The sequence below is a fragment of the Dipodomys ordii genome, unplaced genomic scaffold (genome assembly GCF_000151885.1).
Source record: "Dipodomys ordii isolate 6190 unplaced genomic scaffold, Dord_2.0 Scaffold126, whole genome shotgun sequence".
NCBI classification, from domain to species: domain Eukaryota; kingdom Metazoa; phylum Chordata; class Mammalia; order Rodentia; family Heteromyidae; genus Dipodomys; species Dipodomys ordii.
In genome coordinates this window covers 2,530,456-2,553,021 of record NW_012267342.1, presented here as the reverse complement: position 1 = coordinate 2,553,021, position 22,566 = coordinate 2,530,456, and the positions used below count along the sequence as shown (strand labels likewise).

The window sequence follows — 22,566 nt, the reverse complement described above, 5'->3', positions numbered from 1 at the left end:
CTCCTCCTCCTCCTCCTCCTCCTCCTTCTTCTTCTTCTTCTTTTTACTAGTATAGGTTCCAACATCTGTAGCACTGGATTGTACACCATTTCTAAAATAATCTTAAATTGATGAATCATTGCACCATCTATTTAGGCATGACAAAAAGTAGCTCTGGCATTTCCTCTTTTTTGGGGGGGAGGGGGTACAGTCATGGGGTTTGAACTCAGGGAATAGGTGCTGTCCCTGAACCTGTTTGCTCAAGGCTAGCATTCTACCACTTGAGCCACAGTTCCATTTCCAGCCTTTTGGTGGCTAACTGGAGATAAGAGTCGCACAGACTATCTTGCTTGGACTGGCTTCAAACTAATTCTCTGATCTTACTTAGCTTCCTCAGTCGCTAGGATCATGGGTATAATTACTGACACCCAGTTCATTTACTTTTTTTTTTCTTTTGAAATCTTTTTTTTTAACTCTTCTTCTGGTGCTATAAATTTTCAGGAAAAATGAATTCTTATTCATTTCAAGAATTTATAAATTTGAGTTTTACTTAAGTGATACAAGGATCGCTTTTACAATGAATATGTACCAAGTGCTAATTCATAAACATGTAACTTATAACTATGTATTTTGCTAGATTGTATTAAACTAGTATTATTAATAAATAGGCTTTCTCAAAAAGCTATACTTTAAGATTTTTCTCCTATTGGTCAAGCATTCACAAGCACTAAATTCTGAGCTCTTTATGTAGGTTAGTTTGTTATCTTTGTTATCTTTGTTAACCCCTTGAGAGTTAAATTAATAGTGAATAAACACGCATTAGGAAGAATTACCAAATATTGACACAAGATCTATATGTTTTTTTGTTACTTCTTACATCAATTCACTGTATATTCATCTCTCTCCATGCTTTTTTCCTTACATTTCTCACTCAGATTTGTTCTTTTGGGTTTTGTTCTTTATCATAGACAATAGATTTTTCTTTCCTTCCATCCTTCTTCTTTCTTCTTCCTCCTTTTCTTTTGCTTTCATTCCTTTCTTCATTGTTTCTTTTCCTTCTTCCTTTTTGTTTTGATGGCAGCAGAATGAAGTATAGTTTACAACTTATAACACTGTTGTGCAGTTTAAGAACTAATGAAATAAAGATCTGTCAGAAGAGTGGAAATGGACAGAAATGGTCACAATTTACCTCTTTCTCAGTTAAAAGCTACAGATCTATAAGCAAGGGAAGCTCAAGTCTATGATATTTTCAAAATTGTATGTAGTACATAGTAGACTTTTAGCAAAGCACACTTGAGCAGAATTTCTTAATGTCCACCTCTTAGTGTCTCTCAGGGAAAAACATATGACAATGAAGTAAGTTAGAGAAGATTCAAGTTAAACAGCTAAGTAGGGATATTTTCTACAAGACTTTTCTGTGAACTTCCAAGAAGAAAAGAAAAGCACACAATTTATTCCAGAACTTTTACATTTAAGTGTCCTTTTCCAGCTCACATTGCAGTAGTTATTATGAAGTCTATTAAACCATGTTTCTTCGAAGTCAATTTAGTGAAAGCTGCCCTGTAGGTACTGCCAAACCCTTCTACCAGAATCCAGCATGTATGGATTCTGAATCAGAGATTCCCTTCTACCCACAGAACTCAACTGCAGGGTAAGCTACTGAAAGCAAAGCAAAACTCAATATTTTTGAGAATTTTCCTTTTTAGATATTATCAAGTAAAAGTCATTTAGAGCTTTCCTTTCTTTCAGTATACTATGTTTCTTTTTTACATTTTGGGGGTTTTTTTGCCATCTCAACCCATCAGAAATAATGTCATGTAATGCCCTGATGATCTCTACAGGGAAAGTAGCAGATATGTTTTCTGTGAAAGGAAAGTAGAAAAAATAGATACAAATAAACAATTTTGCAGAACAATATCATAACTATATTTGTATATTTGTGGTTATTATGTCCTAAGTCAACCACTTAACTGTAATTCTAGTAGAGAATAGGTAAGTTCACACTAGAATAGTAAAGATTATAACATTAATTAATTAATACATTCCTAGGATGTGTCCACTTGGAGATATTCCTTGCTAGAAATATCTATCTCCACAGTCCATTGAATACAGGTATCATCTAATTTAAACTTTCACATGAAAATATATTTTCTTGCCAACGTAAGTCATTTAGTTACTTTAATAGTAACCTTTATGTCAAATTAGTGTTCATCTTCAGTATTTTTTCTAACCTAAAAATTGATTTGTTGACATACCAACTACTTTTCTATTGATATTTAGAAAACTAACACCAAGTGTATAACACACACACATTTTCTAACAATAAAGAAAATCCCATATATTCTAAATAGTACACATCCACAATTTATTATTAGCTTTCTATCTGAACTAAATCTATGATTTATTATGTTTTCTAGCTTAACTAAAATCTGAATTTTCTAAAATCAAGTTACTTAGAAAAATTTCAAATGCTGTACAGTGATGAAACTATAGGAAGAATATATAAGTAGGTGATATTCAGAAAAGTTTGCATAAAACAAGATGATTTTCAAATACTCACAAATTACAGTCTTATTAGAACTATTGAAAATATCCAGAGAAATGGGTATGAAGGATACAGGTTTGATGTGAAATTAATAGTCCAGATTTAGACATGCATAAAAGCACAAAGTAGACATCTACCCACATGAAATCTACCAAATATGCATTGTCAGAAATACACTATGGGGGTAAAACTCCATGTTCCACAATTAAGACAGCAAATCCTTCTTAGATCATGGCTTAGCAAACAATTCCATTTTCTCACTCTTCATTCTGTTTCCTCACTCAAGTTCCCTCCTCTAGATTTGGATCTAAGACTGAGTCTTTTGCTGAGTAGAATATATATTTCGAATTCTTTGGAACAGAAATAGGAGTCTAGCCCCATTCCACCCTCCTTTCGTTCCTATCAGGCCTATTTCTCTCGAGTTGTGCATTGCTGGAACCCATTATAGAGCTGAGTTACTCCTCCACACACCTGAGCCCCTTTGGTGTTATAAGCTCTTCAAGTTTCTAACCCATAACCTCCTTACAGCTTAACTGACCCTTCCAGAGATCAGCTCTTTACCCCCAGATGCCCAGTAGAAGGGATTTAACCATCATACTTTCAGTTTAGTGATTCAGCTTACCATCTCCAGAGCCCATGACCAAAGAACTCTGTCTCTACTACATAACTCTTATCAATTTAGACCTTTGCTACCAATGGGTGAAGTTCTTAAGATTGCCCTCAATTCATTGGTTACATTTATTTTCCTATATGTTCTTTTAACAAATTTTGTTGTCGTTGAATCATCCAAGCTGGTATCCTAAAAAGAGATTCATTTAACATCAAAAGATGAAAACTTAGCTGGGCACTGGTGGTTCATGCCTGTAATCCTAGCTACTCAGGAGGCTGAGATCTGAGCATCGAGGTTCAAAGCCAGCTCAGGCAAGAATGTCTTTGAGATTCTTATCTCTAATTAATCACATAAAAAGTCAGAATTAATATTATGACTCAAGTGGTAGAGTGCTAACCCAGAGTAAATGAGCTCAATGAAGGTCAGGCTGTGAGTTCAAGCCTCACAACAGGAAAAAAAATTAAAATATAAATAATATAAAAACTTCTTTTGCCTATACAGTGACTCTTACTAATGGTTTTTATAACACCCTTGTCAGAGAGAGGCGCAAGAGAGATTTTTTTTTTGTCAGTCATGGGACTTGAACTCTGGGCATGGACTCTGTCCCTGCACTCTTCAGCTCAAGGAAAGAGCTCTACCACTTTAGCCACAGCATCACTTCCAGTTTTCTAGTGGTTTATTGGAAATAAGAGTCTCATGGACTTTCCTGCCTGGGCTGGCTTTGAACTTTGATCCTCAGATCTCAGCCTCCTGAGTAGCTAGGATTACAGGTGTGAGCCACCCGCACCCAACTTCAAGAGTAATGTTAAATGAGGTTACCTGGTATACTGAGGGGAAGAAAAGACCCATTTCATTTGCAGCTATGACAGGTAGAAGAATTCTTAAATCATTTTACAGCCTTTGGTAAATGACATAACTTTTTATATTCAAAACATTAAATTTGATAACTTGGCAATAATCTAAAAATATGAGACTATCTTCTAGAAATGTAGCCATGCCAACATTTCTCACAGGTATAAACACTTTCTACTTAAAGTATAAGAAAAATGAAAATGTGAGGCAAAATACCTTGAACAGTCAGTACAAATGAGTTTGCCCACAATATATCCATGAGAGCTAGTCTGCCAATAGCAAATGCATAGTGAAAAAAATGAAAATTCTGATCCTCTTATGAAGTTCTTATGGTACTTCCAATGAAGGGTATGGGAATCAACTTCCCTTGGTTGGAACTTCAGATCTATGACATCAACCACTTTGCCAATCTAGGTCTCAGTCTTAGAGCTCGTAAAATAAACTTGATAATAGAAACTATCTTGTGGGATTTTGAAAGGGCACAATGAAGTTGCTTAGAACAATAGTTGATTGTTATTGTTGTTGGTTCAAAACAAATCAAGTATATCTTGATGGTCATTCTACCTGACATCAGCTTTGACTAGGCCAACTATAAGCCAACACCCAACTGACTCAGTGGATAGTTATGGCTGTAGACATGGTAGTTATATCTCAGAGAATTGTGATTATGAAAGGAATAAAGGGAGTCTTCCTGAAGCCTCTGATTTTGACCTATGCACATTCTCAGAGGCCAGAGAAAGAGTCATCTAAAGTCCAACCAAATCAACAATTTTCTACATTGAGCTCTGAGATCAAAGAACCTACTGTCTTATGATATAGTGTTCCTTATTCCTTTCTCCCTTAGGTCAGGTTGTCTGAGTACAAAATATAGTTTTTCTTAGCACCCTATCCTTCCATATGCCCATCTTTAATTCCTTAGTATTACTGAAACCTCATACTTCTGAATTATGGTTCAAAGCAAGTATCAGTTATAAGAATAATCTCTATTAAGCTGGACACCAATGGCCCACATCCATAATCCTAGCTACTCAGGAAGCTGAGATCTGAGGATTGCAGTTTGAAGCCACTCTAAACTGGTAGGTAAATCTGTAAGATTTTTATCTCCAATTAAGTACCAAAATGCCAGAAGTTGAGCAGTGGCTCAAATAGAATGATAGCCTTGAGCTAAAAAGCTCAGGGACAGCATCTAGGCCCTGAGTTTAAACCCCAGGACATGCACAAAAATAAATTAAAAGGATTGATTGCTATTTTTCAGGTGTTGCTTTTAGGAGGTTTTATTTTTTTAATATATTTTATGTATTTTTGTTAAGTGGTTGTAAAAAGAAGTTGTCATTTAACAAAGCAGTTTATGAGTACAAGTCATCTTAGTCAATGTCAAAAAGAATGGCAACACTTTTACCTAATCTTCCCCAACCCACCCCTTCCCTCATTCTTCTAAGACTTTAAGAGTTGTGTATCAGACAGACAAGGCATAATAAAAGAACACCCCTGTGTTCCATTAGTATTCCAGCTTTGAAATAGCCCTTATAAAGCAGACACTTCTTCCATTGCAATAGAATTCTTTTCCTGTGCAAATACTACGATACTTCAAATTTTATTGCTATATAAACTAAATTGGCTGTCCAAATAAGTGAAGATACTTAGAATTTTGTCATACATCTAAATATCTCAGAACCCTCTGTGTTTGCTTGAATACTTTACTCACTGTACTCACTAAAACTTTTCATTTACCAGTGCTTATGCCTACTTTTCATTATTCATTAAGTATATATTGCTCTATTAATATGAGGTGATTGCTTATGTATTTTGTATACATTTCACCTGCATCCTCTACTGAGTATAAGCATTCAGAAGGCTGAATCTTGTTAATTCCATGAAAAAATTGCTGTGTAGTATTATTTGCTCTTTGCTATTAATTCTCTCATTTCACAAATATTTAGTGAGAATCCATGATGGCAAAGTATAATGAGGATTTAAATCTGAAAAAGGTGATGTGATTATTGGTTCTATTTCTATGCAGTAAAGCATGAAAGGTAGAAGATTTGATAGTGGTGAAGATTGTTTATATCCAGGAACTGGAAAAGTAATTCCTAAGTAGCCACAATTTCCCATCAAATGCTGATATAACATTCTTTCTTCTTTTTCCTCCTCTTTTTTCTCTCTCCACAGGATAGTGTCCAAAGCATCTAGGAACCTCATGTCCACACAAAGCTTAGGGATTGTCTTTGGACCCACCCTTCTGAGAGCTGAAAATGAAATGGGGAACATGGCAATACACATGGTATACCAAAACCAGATAGCAGAGCTCATGCTGAGTGAGTACAATAAGATCTTCAATGCAGAGGAAGACTGACAGACAAGACAAGTTACTGAATATGTTCACATCTGTCTTGATGCCTAATATTTTTACATTTCTGTAAACATATTTCTGAAATATTTTTTTCTTTTCAAGCGACAGATGCCTCATTTTGTGAAAACTTAGTGATGATTTTGTGTTTAAGTTCCAAACATTTGAACAAAATAATTGACAATATTTGCTTATATGTGTTCTACATTAACCCTTTGAGTGCTGGAACTGCTAGCACTTGGAGAAGAGCATCCTATCTGTCTCACACTGTTAGATATTGTGCAGAGAAGGACAGAAAACTACACACACACACACACTCACACACTCACACATGTATGAATATATACCTCCGAGGCTGTTCCTGGGCATCAGGTATGTGCCCAGATGTATGGATGTGAACAGGTGACTGTGGCCGAGACTATAGCTATGCATACACACACTTGTGCCTTCTCCCACTCCACATGCTTCATGCATGTCCCACATGGTAGAACCCAAACAGGTGAGATATCAGAAGTTAAAAGTATTTAAATAGAATGACGACAACTAAATTCAAAGCCAAACCAGAGATATTTCAGCCCTCAAGAGTATGGGGGAGGAGAGAAGAGCGGGAGAGAAACTGGGAGAAAACCAGGGAGGGGTAACACTGTTTGACAAGAAATGTACTCATGACCTGACTTGTGTAACTGTAATCCCTCTGTACATCACTTTTACAATAAAATTTTAAAATGAAAACTTAAAACATTGTCCATTACATTGCTTTTGTAAATATGCTTTGTGGTTCCATAAATTAGAAGAAAATTAGTGCCTTGTCATTTTGATTTTTAATTTAGGTAGGAATTACATGAGCACTGATTTTTTTTAATTTTATTATTTTTTATTGTGAAAATACTGTACAGAGGGGTTACAATTACATGGGCAAGAGAGTGAGTACATTTCTTATCAAGCATTGTAGCCTCCTCCTTTGTTTACCCTTCCCATCCCTTCCCAGCCTCCCTCCGCCCCCCCACCTGATCCTCCCCCCACACACACACCAAAGTTGTAAAGTTCATTTTCCACATAACGACTTGTACATCTCATTGTTGCAACGGGTCCACCTGTATCCTTATTTAAACGACTTGTTTTTCCCCTTCCCCTCCAAAAATTATACCGACATCAAATACAGTGAAAGCAGGGGTTCTACTGTGGAGGAGGGACATACAAAGCAACAAAGAAATAATCTTATAATTGCATTAGAAACAAATGCATGAAAGAAAAAAAACATTTAAATGCATATCTTAGGGTTCATTTTCCTAACATCACCTTATCTGACCTTTTCTGCTTGACTCAGACATATACTAGTTATTGCAAATAAGGGAAACCATGGGACCTATGTTTCTTTGGGCATGGCTTACTTATAATTTTTTCCAAGTCTTTCCATTTCCTAACAAATGGGGTAATGTCATTCTTTCTGATGGAGGCATAGAATTCCATTGTGTATATATACCACATTTTCTTGATCCATTCATCTATTGAGGGGCATCTGGGTTGGTTCCATATCTTAGCTTGGTAAATAATGCTGCAATAAACATAGTTGTGCTGGTAGCTTTAGTGTGGTCTTGTTTGTAAACATTTGGGTAAATACCCAAAAGTGAGATTGCTGGGTAATAGGGGAGCTCTATGTGGAGTCTTTTGAGGAACCTCCATACTGCTTTCCAAAGTGGTTGAACAAGTTTATACTCCCACCAACAATGAAGTAAGGTTCCCTTCTGTCCACATCCCCTCCAGCATCTGTTGTTATTAGAGTTCTTGATTTGGAGCACTGATTTTTTTTATGTTAACTTCCTTTCTGAATCTTTATGAATTGTATCATCGTCTCTAGATATGTCATTTTATGTAAAATTATAATATGATTCTGAGAATGCTTTCTTAGCAAATTACATTAGATCAATCTATAAATTGCTTTTAAAAGCCCCCCCCACCATGACCAAAAAATTACTTAATCAAACTTAATTGTTTTAACCATCTGAAGGCTAGTTTAAGTTGTCATAGATGAACCAAAGGATAACTCTGTAGAATATTATTGAAAAGTATGCTCCAGCTGAATACATCTTATGCCCTGTTTTATAAAAGTATTCAGTTGATAAAAATGTAGACAGGTTTGACAGCCCGTTAATCAAATTCAATGGAATAAATAAAACTAATCCAGTGTGATAAAGAGTAAGTCTAGTTATCGATTTGTTCATAAAATGAAAAATAAAGCAAGTAAATACAACATGTGAAACATCAATCCAAGAGCAAATAGAGTAGTAATAAGCTCAGAAGCATAGGCCGTCTGTATGGATGGAGCACTAAGAAAGCCAGTCTGCTCAAGAAATAGATGCACATGTAGCTCTAGCACCCACAGAGCTGCCAGAGGAAAGATGGGCATGCTTACACCTCTTGAATGTCTTCATTTAGCAAAGGTGCCAATACATGGACTTGTGGCCAGAAAAGAGTGAAGCAACAACAATAAATGCTGAAGTGTGATTTCATCAAATGGAATCTATATGCATACCACAAAGCCAAAGAACATTATGAGATAGAACTCCATAAAGTCACCAGTTAACTGAGTGACTAGACTGGGTATCTTTGAGCAGTTTCTATGTTCAAAATTGTAATCATGGCTTTTAGTAACACAGAAACATGAAGCAAGAGTTTCTGGCATTCTATGTCAAGTCTTCCTCATTTCTGTAATGTTCACAATTAGGTCTTCCCCCAAGACTTTAACAACTTCTCTTTTTGAATGAAGATGAGCAGATTTAGTCGTTCCATCATTAAAACCTCATCACCCTTCTCATGAATTCATCTTTAAAGTTATTCTGGGAGCATCAGCCACAGAGAGTAGTAGCATTTTAAGCCAAAGCAAAGTGGCACTACCTGCTCTGAGCAGAGACACATAGCCCCTTGTCTCTGCTGCCTTCCAGATTTATAATCTTCAAAAGCACCAGCTTCTTGATTTCCAATCTGATGGGATTTAGTTTGATGCAAACCCCAGCTGTGTCCTGTCCCTGCCTGCTAAGGGCATTTAATCAGAGAATATGTTTCTCTCTGGAGGAAGACCATTCCAAGGTGCTGAGCCAAAGTGCTCATCACAGGATGTGACTTACTCAGATCCTGTGAACGTATAAAAAGGGTTACAACAAAAAGTCATTAGATTCCACAACATCTCAAAGACAGCAACCATCACCCTTTTAAAACCAAGATGCTAATATACTGGGTTGACTTACAAGATGTTAGGTTTTATAAAACTGATCAATTTATCCACTGACAATTCATGAAAAGCTAATGAACACTTCTTTATCACCTATATACTATATACTACTGATACATGCACCATATAAGGCACATATTCCTACCCTCTGTGATTTCACTGATTGATAAGAAGAGACTCACCTAAAGATTACTAACAGTTCAATGTAAGGACGGGATTGAGCCTCTATTCAGAGAGATGCTCTAAAGGTATTTGTGAATGAGTGGATGAACAAATGAGGAAAGTCTAACACAGTGATAATAAAGTACTGAGGACCAAGAAACAAATTGTGTTTGGGAGTCAGACACAATTTTATTTAGAGTTGGCCTTGAGAAGTTCTATCCAGTCTTATGAATAAGATTAATCTAGCAAGAAAGGTTAAGAAGACTAAACAGGAAACAGAGCTAGCATGAACCAAACTTATGAAAGACCTAATATCTGCATCTTCAAGGAGTCATGAGAAGTAAAAAGGGGATGAAGTGCCTGCCTGGAAACTGGGATTATGGAGCTGGAGAAAAATGTTGAGGTTAGATGTAAGATAAAATATTCTCATATTATTCTGCAGGCAAAAGAGATCCAAGGGAGGGTGTAAAATAAGAGATCTATAGGGATGTCGGGTGCTAGTGGCTCACACCTCTAATCCTAACTACCCAGGAGGCTGAGATCTGAGGATTGTGTTCAAAGTCAGACCAGGCAAGAAAGTCAGTGAGACTCTTATCTCCAATTAACCACCAGAAAACTGGAAGTAGTACTGGGGCTCAAGTGGTAGAGCACTAGCCTTGAACTGAAGAGATCAGGCCCAGAGTTTAAGCACCATAACTGGAGAAAGAAAGAAAAGGAAGGAAGGAAGAAGGAAGGAAGGAAGGGAAAAGAAGAAGGAAATCCATAGGGAACTCTGTTTCTTGAAGGAGAATCTTGAAATTGATCAGTTAGAAGCAAACACTTTGAAGAGGTTCCTGTTTTATATGTGTAGGAGTGTGTGCATGTGCAGGTGTAATATTTAATAGTTTCAAAGAACACAATCATTATCTTGTATTCTTAGGAGCATTTCCATGTCACAGTAAGAAAAGACTTCCAGAAATTGTAAAATTTAGTGTATAGAATGGAAACCCAAATCTACAAACATCTCCCTGGCAAAACCAAACCTGTTAATATATTGCATTAGCGCATAGCTTCACTGACAAGCATGTAGAAGATTGCTTCTTTCCTAGGGACACAAAAGGCTTTTAGGAGATGATGTGTATTCCATCTTAAATTTAGAGAGTCTGACTTTACTTAGCATGTGCCATATGACAGGATCATCATGCCACAGCTAGTAATTGAAAGCCATATGATGGTTCTCCCTATCCAATTAGAAAACAAAGGGTCCAATTAAGAAAAATTAGAAAAGCTGTTAAAAGGAAGCAATCACTTGCCAATGGTGCTGTCCTTACCGTTTAACACAGCTAGAAATTGACCTGTACTTCTCTTTTCCACATTTATTTTTGTGAATTATAAGTTAATCACCCTGTCAATTCCTAATTAAAAGGCCATGCAAAGATTTTCATCCAAAAGGACTGTCACTAAGAGTTCTGGGTCAAATTGCTCTGTTGTCAAAAATGAGAACTAAAACCAAAACAATAACAACTCTCTCTAGAGAAGGCAAATAGTCCTACTATCAAAAAGAAGACTTTCTTCAAATACAGCAATTACATTTTATTTCTTCAGATTAAAATGTTTAGGTTATTTGTATAGTACAGATAAATCTTTTCTTTTTCTTTCTATCTTTCTTTACCAATGGCTACAAATTCAGCTGCTCAATGGGGCCAGACATAGTATAAACAAGTAAAGAACAGCAAGCAGCAGGCAGAGTGGAGTGGGAGCAGCTGGGGAAAACTCAAGCTCCATACTTGGCCAAAAAGGCCAGCTTCTTCTCAGCTGGAGCCCATGTTGCTTATGCGGGAATGTGGGCACAATGTTGCCAGACCTTCAGATCTTTCATGAAAAGCCAGAAATTGAGACTCTTATATAAGATCTGATTTTAAGGCATCAAATAAAACACATCTGAGGAGATTCAGCCTCAGAACCTCTTTTTTTGTGACCTCTATGTTAAACCTTCCAGTGTTGCAAAGCTCACTTCCCAGAAAAGGGTATTGCATGGAACAAATTGTAGAGATACATAAATAAACAAAGTGATGTGAAAGAACAGAAAAGAAGCAAAATACAATGCATAATTTATTGATTTGATCCTAGGGAAGCTACTAAGTCCATTTAGGTCTTGATTTTCTGCTTAGAATAGAATATACTGGTCTTACTTGACTCTCAGGACTACCTAATGAAATCATGTAAAAAGTATAGGTATTACACCACAAAACTGTAAATTGTCCCTAAAAGATGCAGATGACCAATCTCCAACTCATTAACTAACAATAACTTTGTCCTAAGATGGTGAGAAAAATGGTTTGAGGAGACCAACCATTGCAAGATGTGTTATCCTACATCTCTGGCCAGTTTTGAAACCCTGCTCATCTTCAAGCAGGAAGGTACCTTTCTTGGAGTTTTAAAGATACATGTGGCAGGGGCTGGGGGTTTAGCCCAGAGGAAGGGTGCCCGCCTGCGCACAAGGCCCTGGGTTCGGTCCTCAGCCCTGGGGAAAAAAAAAAGATATATGTGGCAATATTATGAAGTAGAATTTGAAGCAAGAAGAAATTGTAGGTCCTATCATCAGACAGTGGGAGCAAAGGGAGAAACTGATATTTTAAAGTGTCATCTGACACAGTTCTGATGCTTTACCCACCATCTCTTCATTACTATAACCGAGTGCAAAGCAACAGTTCTTTATGAACCCATTTCTACAGCAGGCCCGTTTTTGGCTTGCTTGTTGGGTGTGTGTGTATTAGTTGTACTCCAGCAATAGTTATATTCAAGCAATACTTGGGTACTCAACAGTCAGCACTTGAAAACATTTTCCCCATATCATGCCCAAATCAGAGTGTGCATGCTATCAGCACTATTTCCAGATGGTTATGTGATATTTCAATCACACCTAACTCTGCTTTCTTCCCTTTTTCTCTTGTGCCAATATTGCACTTCTGGATCCCCAGAGGACCACCAAGAAAATCCTGAAAAGATTAATTGTGTCAACTAGCATTCAGAGTGTTTGTTGTGTGCTAGGACCTGTACTTTACATGTGTTATCTTCTTCAATCCTCGAGACAACATATGGATGGAGATACCACTATTATCTTTTCACCATACTTAGTTGGGTGTAAAACAAAGAAGTTACCAATTTATGTAACTAGTAAGCTTCAAGGAATATTCAAGGCCAAATAATATGGTTCCAGAGACCCATCCTTTAACCACTTTAACATGTAGTACCTTGGTTAGGAAATGTAACTGAAGAAATGTAGTCACAGAAACACCAAAATAGTGATACTTCTGTGCTGACCTGGTTGCTTTCCTTGTGGAATCCTTGGTGAGAATTTCATTTTCATACTAACTTTCAAGAAAAAAAACAAGAGAGATATTAAATGACTCCCCCCCAAAAAAAGGAGTGTATCTGTTGATTTGTGTAGATGATTAAACCTCACTGATGTTATTGCTCTTTGTGATTTTTAACACTTTTTTTTTTGCCAATATGCTTTACAAACATTGAACTGACCATTTTACTTCATTATGGAAAGGACATAAGAGAAGCCTCTTTGCCCAAATCTTTTAAAATAATTGGTGGCTTTACCCCTACATTGTCATCAAATTACTCAGTTTTGGGTCATACTTGTCAGAGTCTAGTTATCTTCCATCATATTATACTACCTAATATTGTACTGAAATTAAATCTGACTGTGTAGGGTTCCTGTGCAAGATGAAAAATGGGTCCTCAGCAGTTTTCCTCTTAAATATAATTGAAAAAGAGGCAGGCATCAAGACACACTGGGCCTCATGCTGCCAGAAAGTGATCCTGAATCATTGAAATGATGAGAATGCAGCGAACATCTTGGGCAAAAATGATGACAATTTTCTGTACTAGTGTTGTCAAAATGAAAATGTCTAGCTGTCTTGGTGAGAGACCTGACAGAAGGATAACACAGACACACACACACACACACACACACACACACACACACACACACACACACACCTGATAAACTTAGAGGGTTTTTGGTATCTTATGCATGAATCAAAGCACAAAAGGTCCAAAAAATTCTCTAGCAATCAGCTGGATTCTACAGAGCCTTCCTCCATTAATGAGGAGGGTGCAAAGAAAACATTGAAGGAGAGAGGCAACACTGCCCAAGGCTGGTGCTCAGTGCACACTAGTTAGACTGAGTGAACAAACAGCGTATCAGCAACATTAAGTAAGAATATGATCTACCATTGAGTTTCTGATGAAGATAAATGTAACATCTTAGGTGCAGCCAAATCACTGGTATTTGTGTTGATTCATAGTCCCACTTAAAAAAAATCATGAAACAGAAACTCCTTCTACCTCTCTTGAAGTTAAGTGCCCAAGGCTGCCAGCCTAACTTAAGCAAGTCTGGTAGCAAATGCTAACCATCCGACTTCAGATCTGGGAGGCTGCAGGCATCTGTGACATCCTGTGCCATCTTCTACTCCTTTTCCTGAACTTTCAAATGTGTGGTTTACATGTTAGATAAATGGTATGTAACATAAGCTCTCTGACCAATGTATAAAAATCTCAAAAGCCAGGAACTCTGAAAATATAAAGCATTGGCCTGAAAATCTTCACTTTTTTCTGGCAACATTAAAGCTGACACATTTACTTCACACACACACACACACACACACACACACACACATTTTAAGAGCAGGAATATAACCATTGCTCTAGCCATTCTCACATCACTAACAAAATGTGTTCTAAGTCCATATTGTGCCGCATGCTCGAAGACGTGTGGATTTTTCCACATCATTTGGTGACATTTTACACAGTTTAATTTCTGCTCTTTCTTGCTAGACCCTACCTTTTTTCCCTCTCTTGCAAATTCCACCAATAGAATTTCTTTGAGCGTATTACCCTGGGCTCTGATTCCTTCCTGCCCAGCATCTATTTGATCTGGTACTGCTGCAGAATTTTGCCAGGATGTGCCTATCTGTCAAATTTAAGCCTCCCTGCCTGAAAGCAAGGGGACAGAGATGTTCAGTTGCAAAGAAGAAGGAACAAGTAGGGGAGCATGGACAGTCCGTGGGACGTGTGACAGGAAGACTTCCAATCCAGGCAGCCGCAACACAGAGGAGTCCATGGAAACATTGTCCAGCTCAGGATGACCTGTTCCTCCAGACTCTTCATCAGTCCAGGTGAACAGCAGCTTTTAAGTTGGAGGGGGTGAAGAATACAATGGAAACCAAAATTGGTTTGAGCTTACTCTTTTTCTAGCTATCAATTCTGAGGTCACAGTCACTAAAACTGGAAACTTAAAAATGACTTCAAAAAGGCAAACGTTAACTAGATTTCACACTGGATTTCATTTTACTTGGCATTACAGAAGGAATGCAGGTATTAAATAGACTGTTTCCTGTATACAATAAGGTTAATTAGTAGTGAGGGATGGAAAATCAGTGTAGACATAACTCTTTTCGACAGGTATCAAAAATAATCCCCTGATCCCTACAGACCCCAGCTGCATTGAAAGAGGAACAAAATAAAAGATTCTTGAAGCACAAAATTTTCAAACATTCTCCAGGTGTCCAGAGCACCAGTTAAATCAGTCCTCAGCCCCCCTGTATACGAGCTTGCTCCCACTCCTCTTTCCCTTGTTCTAACTTAAAGGCGAAGCTACTCGCACTGAATTTTGAGGTGCCTCATAAAGACCTTCCATTCAAAGTGGCTGTGATTGCAAACCGAGACACACAAGAGAACAAAATGAGGCATATACTGAAGCCTGAATGGGACTTCCCTAAGCTCCTTATCAATAAGGTTAATAAGGGTCTATGCAATTTACTGATCACTATGATGCAACAACCCTTCTTGCACCTCAAATCTCCACATTGGCACTGGTTTTAATGCTTTCCACAGCCAATCACATAAAAGGGCTTTTGCCTGCACCCCCAGAGAATCAACTCCGGTTCAGGATCCTGGCCTCTAGAAAATCTCTGCTCCTTTATTACAATTCTACCTGCCCTAGTTAAGCAGATTAACAGTTATTTCCTAGAATTTGATCTATGAGGTTCTTTGTCATTGAAGCTGGAGTACTCCGATATTATTTTAAAAAAATGTATTTCTGAGAAATGCATTCCTTTTTTCTCTGGTTTAATTTTGTTATCCTCAATCATATGCATGATATGAAAAAAATCCAAACTTCTATCTCCTCTATAAAATACATGTCATATCAAAAAGGTGACAAGAGGGGGAAAAAGTAATTAGTGAGTTCACAGAGTTCAGTAGAAAAGTTAAAATGGAGTAACACATTACTTTTTATGTTAAGATTTCACAAGACAAATCTTGCCTGTGTTTTAATTGCATGTGACCCTAGCAGTCCTACTCTGAAATGAAGTGCCGTAAAATTAAAGATGACAGACGCTCAAAACAAGTCTTGTGATCTTGATTAAACTACAAAGACCACTCTCTCTCTCTGCTGCAACTCAGATATCATGGGCTGTTTTATTTGGGGAATTGCTTCATTAATGCCTTCTTTGACTAGACATGTTTATTATTAAGAAAAATACTGAATGTAGTGATATCTTGCATTGCTAAATAATTCCAAAAAAAGCAAGTTATAAATGAAGAGTTCTTAACCCATAAACCTAATACATTTTATAAATGCTCACAATTAGATATATGCATATATATACAGACATACATAATAAACCAATTGTGTATGAGTGGATATATATATGTATCCATTATATATATATATATATATATATATGTAACTTCTAACCTACACATTTCTACTAACACACAGAGTAATTAATATGTCATATTTTCTTACAGCCATTTGAAGTTTCCCAGGCTAACAACATGCACATTATCCTATAGAAACACTTTCTGATAAACACTATTTGGGATTTAAAACTTTCTAAAACTAGTCTGGGAAGAGAACTAGATTGACTCACACATAATATTTCAAAATTATTGTCAAATTATAACACCTAACTTATAAACAACATAGAATGGGTACTTTTAAACCCTGTATCTCCCTTGTTTCAAACAAACACACAAACAAAACACTGGAAGCTAAGTCCTCCTCTGATTGCTGTCAGTGTTTTCTCTGTATGTTTCCCATAGGCAATTAGACATCCTTGCTTAAATGCCTAGCCCTCTGGTCAGGTGCTCACCTTCAACTTGAGCAGGTGAGATTTTAGAGTCTTCTACACTATAATCTTCACAATTCCATTATTTTCTCCCATTGCAAGATCACTATTTTCCATTCATGTATTTCATCTTAGGGAACAAAAGGACACCGCATTTGTAGCATGCACTGGCTGTATGGGAGTTAGTGTTCCACAGGGATACCTTGCTTCTCCCAACAATCAAAGCTGGAAATCTGGTTTCCAGAATTCAAATTAAATACTTGTTATTCCAGGCATCTCCATACACATTTGCCTCCATTTCTTCAAGTTCAGAATTCATATGCAATTTCTACGTTACCTAAAGAAAAGGCTGTTGTGAGAATACAATATGATAATGTACATTGAAAGCTTGAAAATGGTGACATAATGCACACTAATTAGTAGTATTTTTACTACAATTATTCTACCAATTTTCACTAGGACACAAAGACTTTTGTATTTCTATGTAAAATGGCTCTTTTATTTACAGTATTACTTTTTAATTGTATACCCAGTTGCCTTTAAAATGAAAAGTTTGTCCCCATATATTTTCCCAATACTCTGTCAAAAGTTCTTCAGTGTGAGATATGTCATAGTGCTCTGATGAGAGATTTTGTCAAATAATTCAGGATTATAAACATAAGAACATGCATATTAGAAACAAATTATGCACAATAGTAAGCAATTACATGATGTTAAGAAAATTTTAGTCACATCTCCTTTCTTTTAGTCTTTTCTCTCTTTCTGCCTTGAAGTTTCTCTCTTTCTGAACCTCTTTTTACCTTTTCCTATCTCTGTCCTCTCTTTCTCTCTTCCTGTTCCTTAACAGAGCAAGAATCTTAAACAATTCTCATTTCCCTATACTCCAGGTTTTGGTAGACACGAGAATTCTCAGAACTTTAATGCTGGATCATTTGTGCTTTTTTCTGAATTTAGAATCTGTATTTCTTTTATCATATTCACAAGCAAGTCTGATATTAGGAATTGTTGTTCTAGATTTATTTTATCTACTTATCAATGCTACTATAATATGCATGACTTAAACCTAAGATGCATGACTGTTGATCCAAAATCAAACTCTTCCAGGCCATGAGGACATAGGTTTCTGTCCAGTTGCCTCAAAGTAAAATCAATGAATATGCATCAGAAAATGAGGGTTACACTACTCAGAGGAGCTACCATATAAAATTAATGAAAATAGTATCCATAAAATTAAGATGTTTTGCCTGTAATTCAAGGAGATAGTATTTTGAATACATATCCATAGAAATACAAGTAGCACAAATTGTCCATTTCCACAATGCTCACAGGTAATGCTGGCCAGACACATGTCTCATGCCTGCATGGTACTTCTGTACCATTAACTGACACACATCAAAGGCAATGTCATTGCTCTTAATAGGATTACATAGAACCCAGTAACAAGCAAGAAGACTAGACTGAGTAACTGGCCAGTGATTTGGATGTTTAACTAAATGATTGGCTGCCAAATTGACAGGTCATCCACACTGAACTAGCCACTATTCCATGAATTTTCATGACCAGGAATCACAATGGTTCATTTGCATGTGTGAAATTCTGCTGTGAAGCTGGCTTTTGAACTGGCTAGCACTGCCAAAAATGCATTGTGCAAGGCCATGCATTAGTGCCCTAGAAATGCCAGCACATGAGGATAGCATCGTTCTTCTCAGTCCCTTGCATGTAGGAATAACCCAAAACAAAAGGGCCAACCTACACCCACAGTGATCACCAGAATATGAAATAAAGGGGAAAATCTAAGATAATCTAAGATTATCAACAAATGCAAGATAATCTAAGATAATCTAAGATTATCAACAAATGCAAGAGTTTGGATACGAATTCAGAAGTTTAATGTCTATAGGTCATGAGAAAAGTTGAGGATTTACATGGAATGTTACTAAGAGTTACTTCTTACACAACAATATGCAGTGAAAATCAAAGAATCATTTTCAAAAAGCAGGCATTAACCATTATTACATATACTACAATTAGTTGATAACAGTAAACCCAGGGTCCATAAGACAAAGTGTTTGCTCAAGAAATTTAAGATCTAGTTATAGATGAAAAGTCATGAGGCAAAGAATTTAAAATTAAAATAGTCTGAATTTATTGTCAACTTACTGTGTGCCAGCCTACAACAATATTGTGATAAAGATAATGATGCAATATTTCAAAGATGAGGAAAGGTAAGCCTAGAACGGCTACATCATTTACTCCTCCTACTTTTCTCTCTAAGCAGTCCAAGAGTTACATTCATGTTCTAGGGATGGATGGGTTAATAGAAGGGTGGATGGATGGTTGTAAAATCTAGATTCTGCAAATGAGCAAAACATGATATTTCACTTTTAGTCTTCACTAATCTTAATCAATGTGGTGGTCTCCATCTCCAACACTTTACTACAAATAACATGATTTTGTTTTTCCTTATTACTGAGTAATATTCTATGGCAAGTGTACCATATTTTCTTTTTCTATTAATTGGTTTCTGGACATCTCAGCTGATTGTGGCTATTATGAACATGGCTGCAATGAAGATGGATATGAAGGTACCTTTCTCATACATTGATTTACGCTCCTTAAGATATATGCCCAAGCATGGTATGAATAAGTAGGTGTATTTCTAAAGACTGATGTAAAATAAATTTACAATATGTTTACAAATAATTTTGATTAGGAAGGATGGAAAGAGAATACAATAGATGAGGTCAATCTGACTAAATTTATAATATATGTGTATATTAGATTACAATGGTGACACCTCAGTTGTACAATTAATACATGCTAAAAAAGTGGACCATAGGAATATATAAAACAGGTTACATGGGGATGGAAAAGATGAATGAGAATGAATATTAAAAAGTACTATATCTGTATGTATAAAATGAAGCAATGAAGCATGTTCAAACTGTTTTAAGAAGAGGAAAGTTGGTATGATGAAGAGAGATGGAGAGTTTGATTAGGCATTGCATATATATATGGAAGGGACACAGAATCACCCTTGAATATTTAATATATGGCAATAAACATCCTTAAGAGAAGAGGAAAGGAGTGGAGATGAACAGAAAAAAATATAGAAAATCAAGATAGGAAGGAAAAGGAAAGAAGAAAACATGTTGATGCTCAAAGGAATAAAGCTAGAAAGTAGATTTTAACTCTTTTTAATTCCCCCAAATTTAATAGCTAACTATATTTACTAAAGATTATTTATAACAGAAAAGTAACAAATATTTCATAATATGAAAAGCAAGTACAATTTTATATAATGAAATACTGTGGTGATATTTATACCCAGTTGTGTATGAATACTGTTAAAAGAAATTGGCTAAGAGAAAAGCCAGGTTATAAAATCATAGGTAGAATATGATGCTATTGTTGTTTATATGCTCTAATATGTATACATATACACAAAAATAATAGAAATGGATATCCATGAGTTTCGAGATTATCAGTAATTAATTTACTCTTATCATTTCTGGCAAATCATTAAGTTTTCGCTTTTAACATTTGTTACTTTCATAATTAGAAAAAATCTGAAGTATAATTTAAAAATATATAAGTGGTAATTTAAGACTATATATGGTAATTGATACAGACATGAAGTTCTACAGAATTTCAAATGAGAGCATGTTAAACCAGGGCATGGAGGAAACAGAAGAGACTTAAGAGGCAGGAGATGCTAAAAAACAGTCCAGACAAGAGGAAAAGGTGGCACCGAGGCAGAGGTGCGACACAAGCAAAGGGCCAGAAGCAGGAATTTAAAAGATGCAATTGGAGAACAAGACTAGTTAGGCTCTGATCGAGAGTTACTTCCAAAGGGAGATCTGCATCTTTCATGATCCACCCTTGCAAAGGTGAACTAAGGAAAACAACGATGCCCTTAATGAGGCAGCATTTCTAGAAGCAAAGCATCAAGCCTCAGACATGGCCTCTGGCTTAGACACTCCCTTCACGTGCCAGCTTCACAGTGGAATTTCACACATGAGAAAATAGGGAAGGACCCACATTTGGAAGCCCTTAAGTGCCAAGCAAGAATTGGACTTGATCCTGCAGGCAGTGGGTACCTGACATTTTAAATAGAGTAGTAATGAGAGCAAAACATTTCTGTAAAATGAACCTGGCAACGCCAGGTAGGAAGACTGAAAGAAATGATGCATGATGTCATTTTCTATGAAGATCCTGCCTTCCTCAATTCAAATTACACACTCTTTGGTAAGAAATACTACATCTCATTCTTTATATCTGTCATTCCTGAGGAGCAGAGAAGTACTGAACCATCATTGAAAGTGTCATCTTTGGAGTGTGTACAACTAGCTCTTGAAAAGAGTAGCCTTACTCTCTGAGCCTTGGTGTGCTTATCTGTAAAATGGGTGGCAAGTCTTACTTCCTAGGATTATGTCATCATGATTCTAGAGAATTACATGTTATTTTGAGACCATGTATGCTAAGTCTTAGAAGGGAAGTTTGTCCCCAATTGCTGGTTATTACTCTGACAATCACTATCTTCTCCCCTAAAGAGTTATGAAGAAAAGTTTATTGTTCTAGATAATGATGTCAATATCTGATTTTGATTCATTAATGTAGACAGTGAATGGAAAATGGTGAAGCAGATATAACTTACTAGCCACATCTTCTGTGGGCCAAGTGGGCACTGGAAGGATTCAAGTGGCAAATTCAGAACCCAAAGAAACCTAATGCATGCATAATAAAGTAGGATTTTTAAAAAAAGAAGATTTTCTGAAACAATAAGTGGTTTCTGTGTGAAGACTGAGCTACATTTCCAGTCACCAGGATGAATAATCATGTCTGGCTGCCACTCTTCCAAAGAAACAAGTTGAATTTTGACTAACCAGAATTATTGAATGTAACTTTCCTTCATCGTATACCTTTCACAGAGTTAGAACAAAGAGACACCTGCATGCCTTGTACTAAAAATGCACTAAACATTTGGAGAATGACTGGATTTCTAGCTGTGAATAGAAAATGTACAAGATGACCCAGAAACATCTTATTGTGCCAAAAAGTGAAGAACCATCAAAGAACTTGTGTTCTTTTGATCATGTCAAAAAGCAAAAGAAAATAAAAAACCACCTCACAAGAACCATCTTGAAGAGACCCCATTGGTTTAAGATGTGGTCACTTGAATGCCAAAATATTTAATTATACGATGGATTGAAACATATCAAATATATCTTTAAAATATAAGTTATAACATGCATACATTAAAGGAAATAATTCACCAAAGAAGAATGTCAGGAAAGTACCACAATACTTTAAAAATTGCCATATAAAGGAAACAATCCTCACTTTTTTTTATACAAAGTATCTCAGAATTACCAGAATGTTAGTGAGGATAAAACTTTTTACAAAATGTAAAAGAAAAAATTACCAATGCCTAAAAGCAGACAGTATATAGAATAGCTTTGACAAATACTTTCTTCTAATCTTATTTCTTCATTCTCCTCTTGCTAGATTTTTTTAAAAACAATTTGAGAAATCATCTTATTTTATCTCCAATTGTGGAGATACCTGAGAAAATAATCTTTTATAGCATCAGAAATTATACTGAAGGTAAAATTATATCAAATCAAAGGCCCATGAACGATTTCACTGAACTATTCAATCTGATCACAAAGCATTGAGGAAGAATGAAAGACAAACTCAATTTTATGAGTAAGA

At 36.2% G+C, this 22,566-nt stretch overlaps 1 protein-coding gene across 2 annotated transcripts in view; it reads left to right on the top strand.

Annotated features, from left to right (window-relative positions):
- The window catches only part of Arhgap15 (Rho GTPase activating protein 15), a 639,204-nt gene extending 632,685 nt beyond the window's left edge, over window positions 1–6,519 (top strand). For both annotated transcript variants that reach the window (XM_013030066.1, XM_013030068.1), the window contains one exon: window positions 6,156–6,519. In XM_013030066.1, the coding sequence (XP_012885520.1) occupies window positions 6,156–6,339 (184 nt within the window). In that variant the 3' untranslated portion in view covers window positions 6,340–6,519. The remainder of the gene's footprint in view (window positions 1–6,155) is intronic.
- Window positions 6,520–22,566: the final 16,047 nt, after the last annotated feature.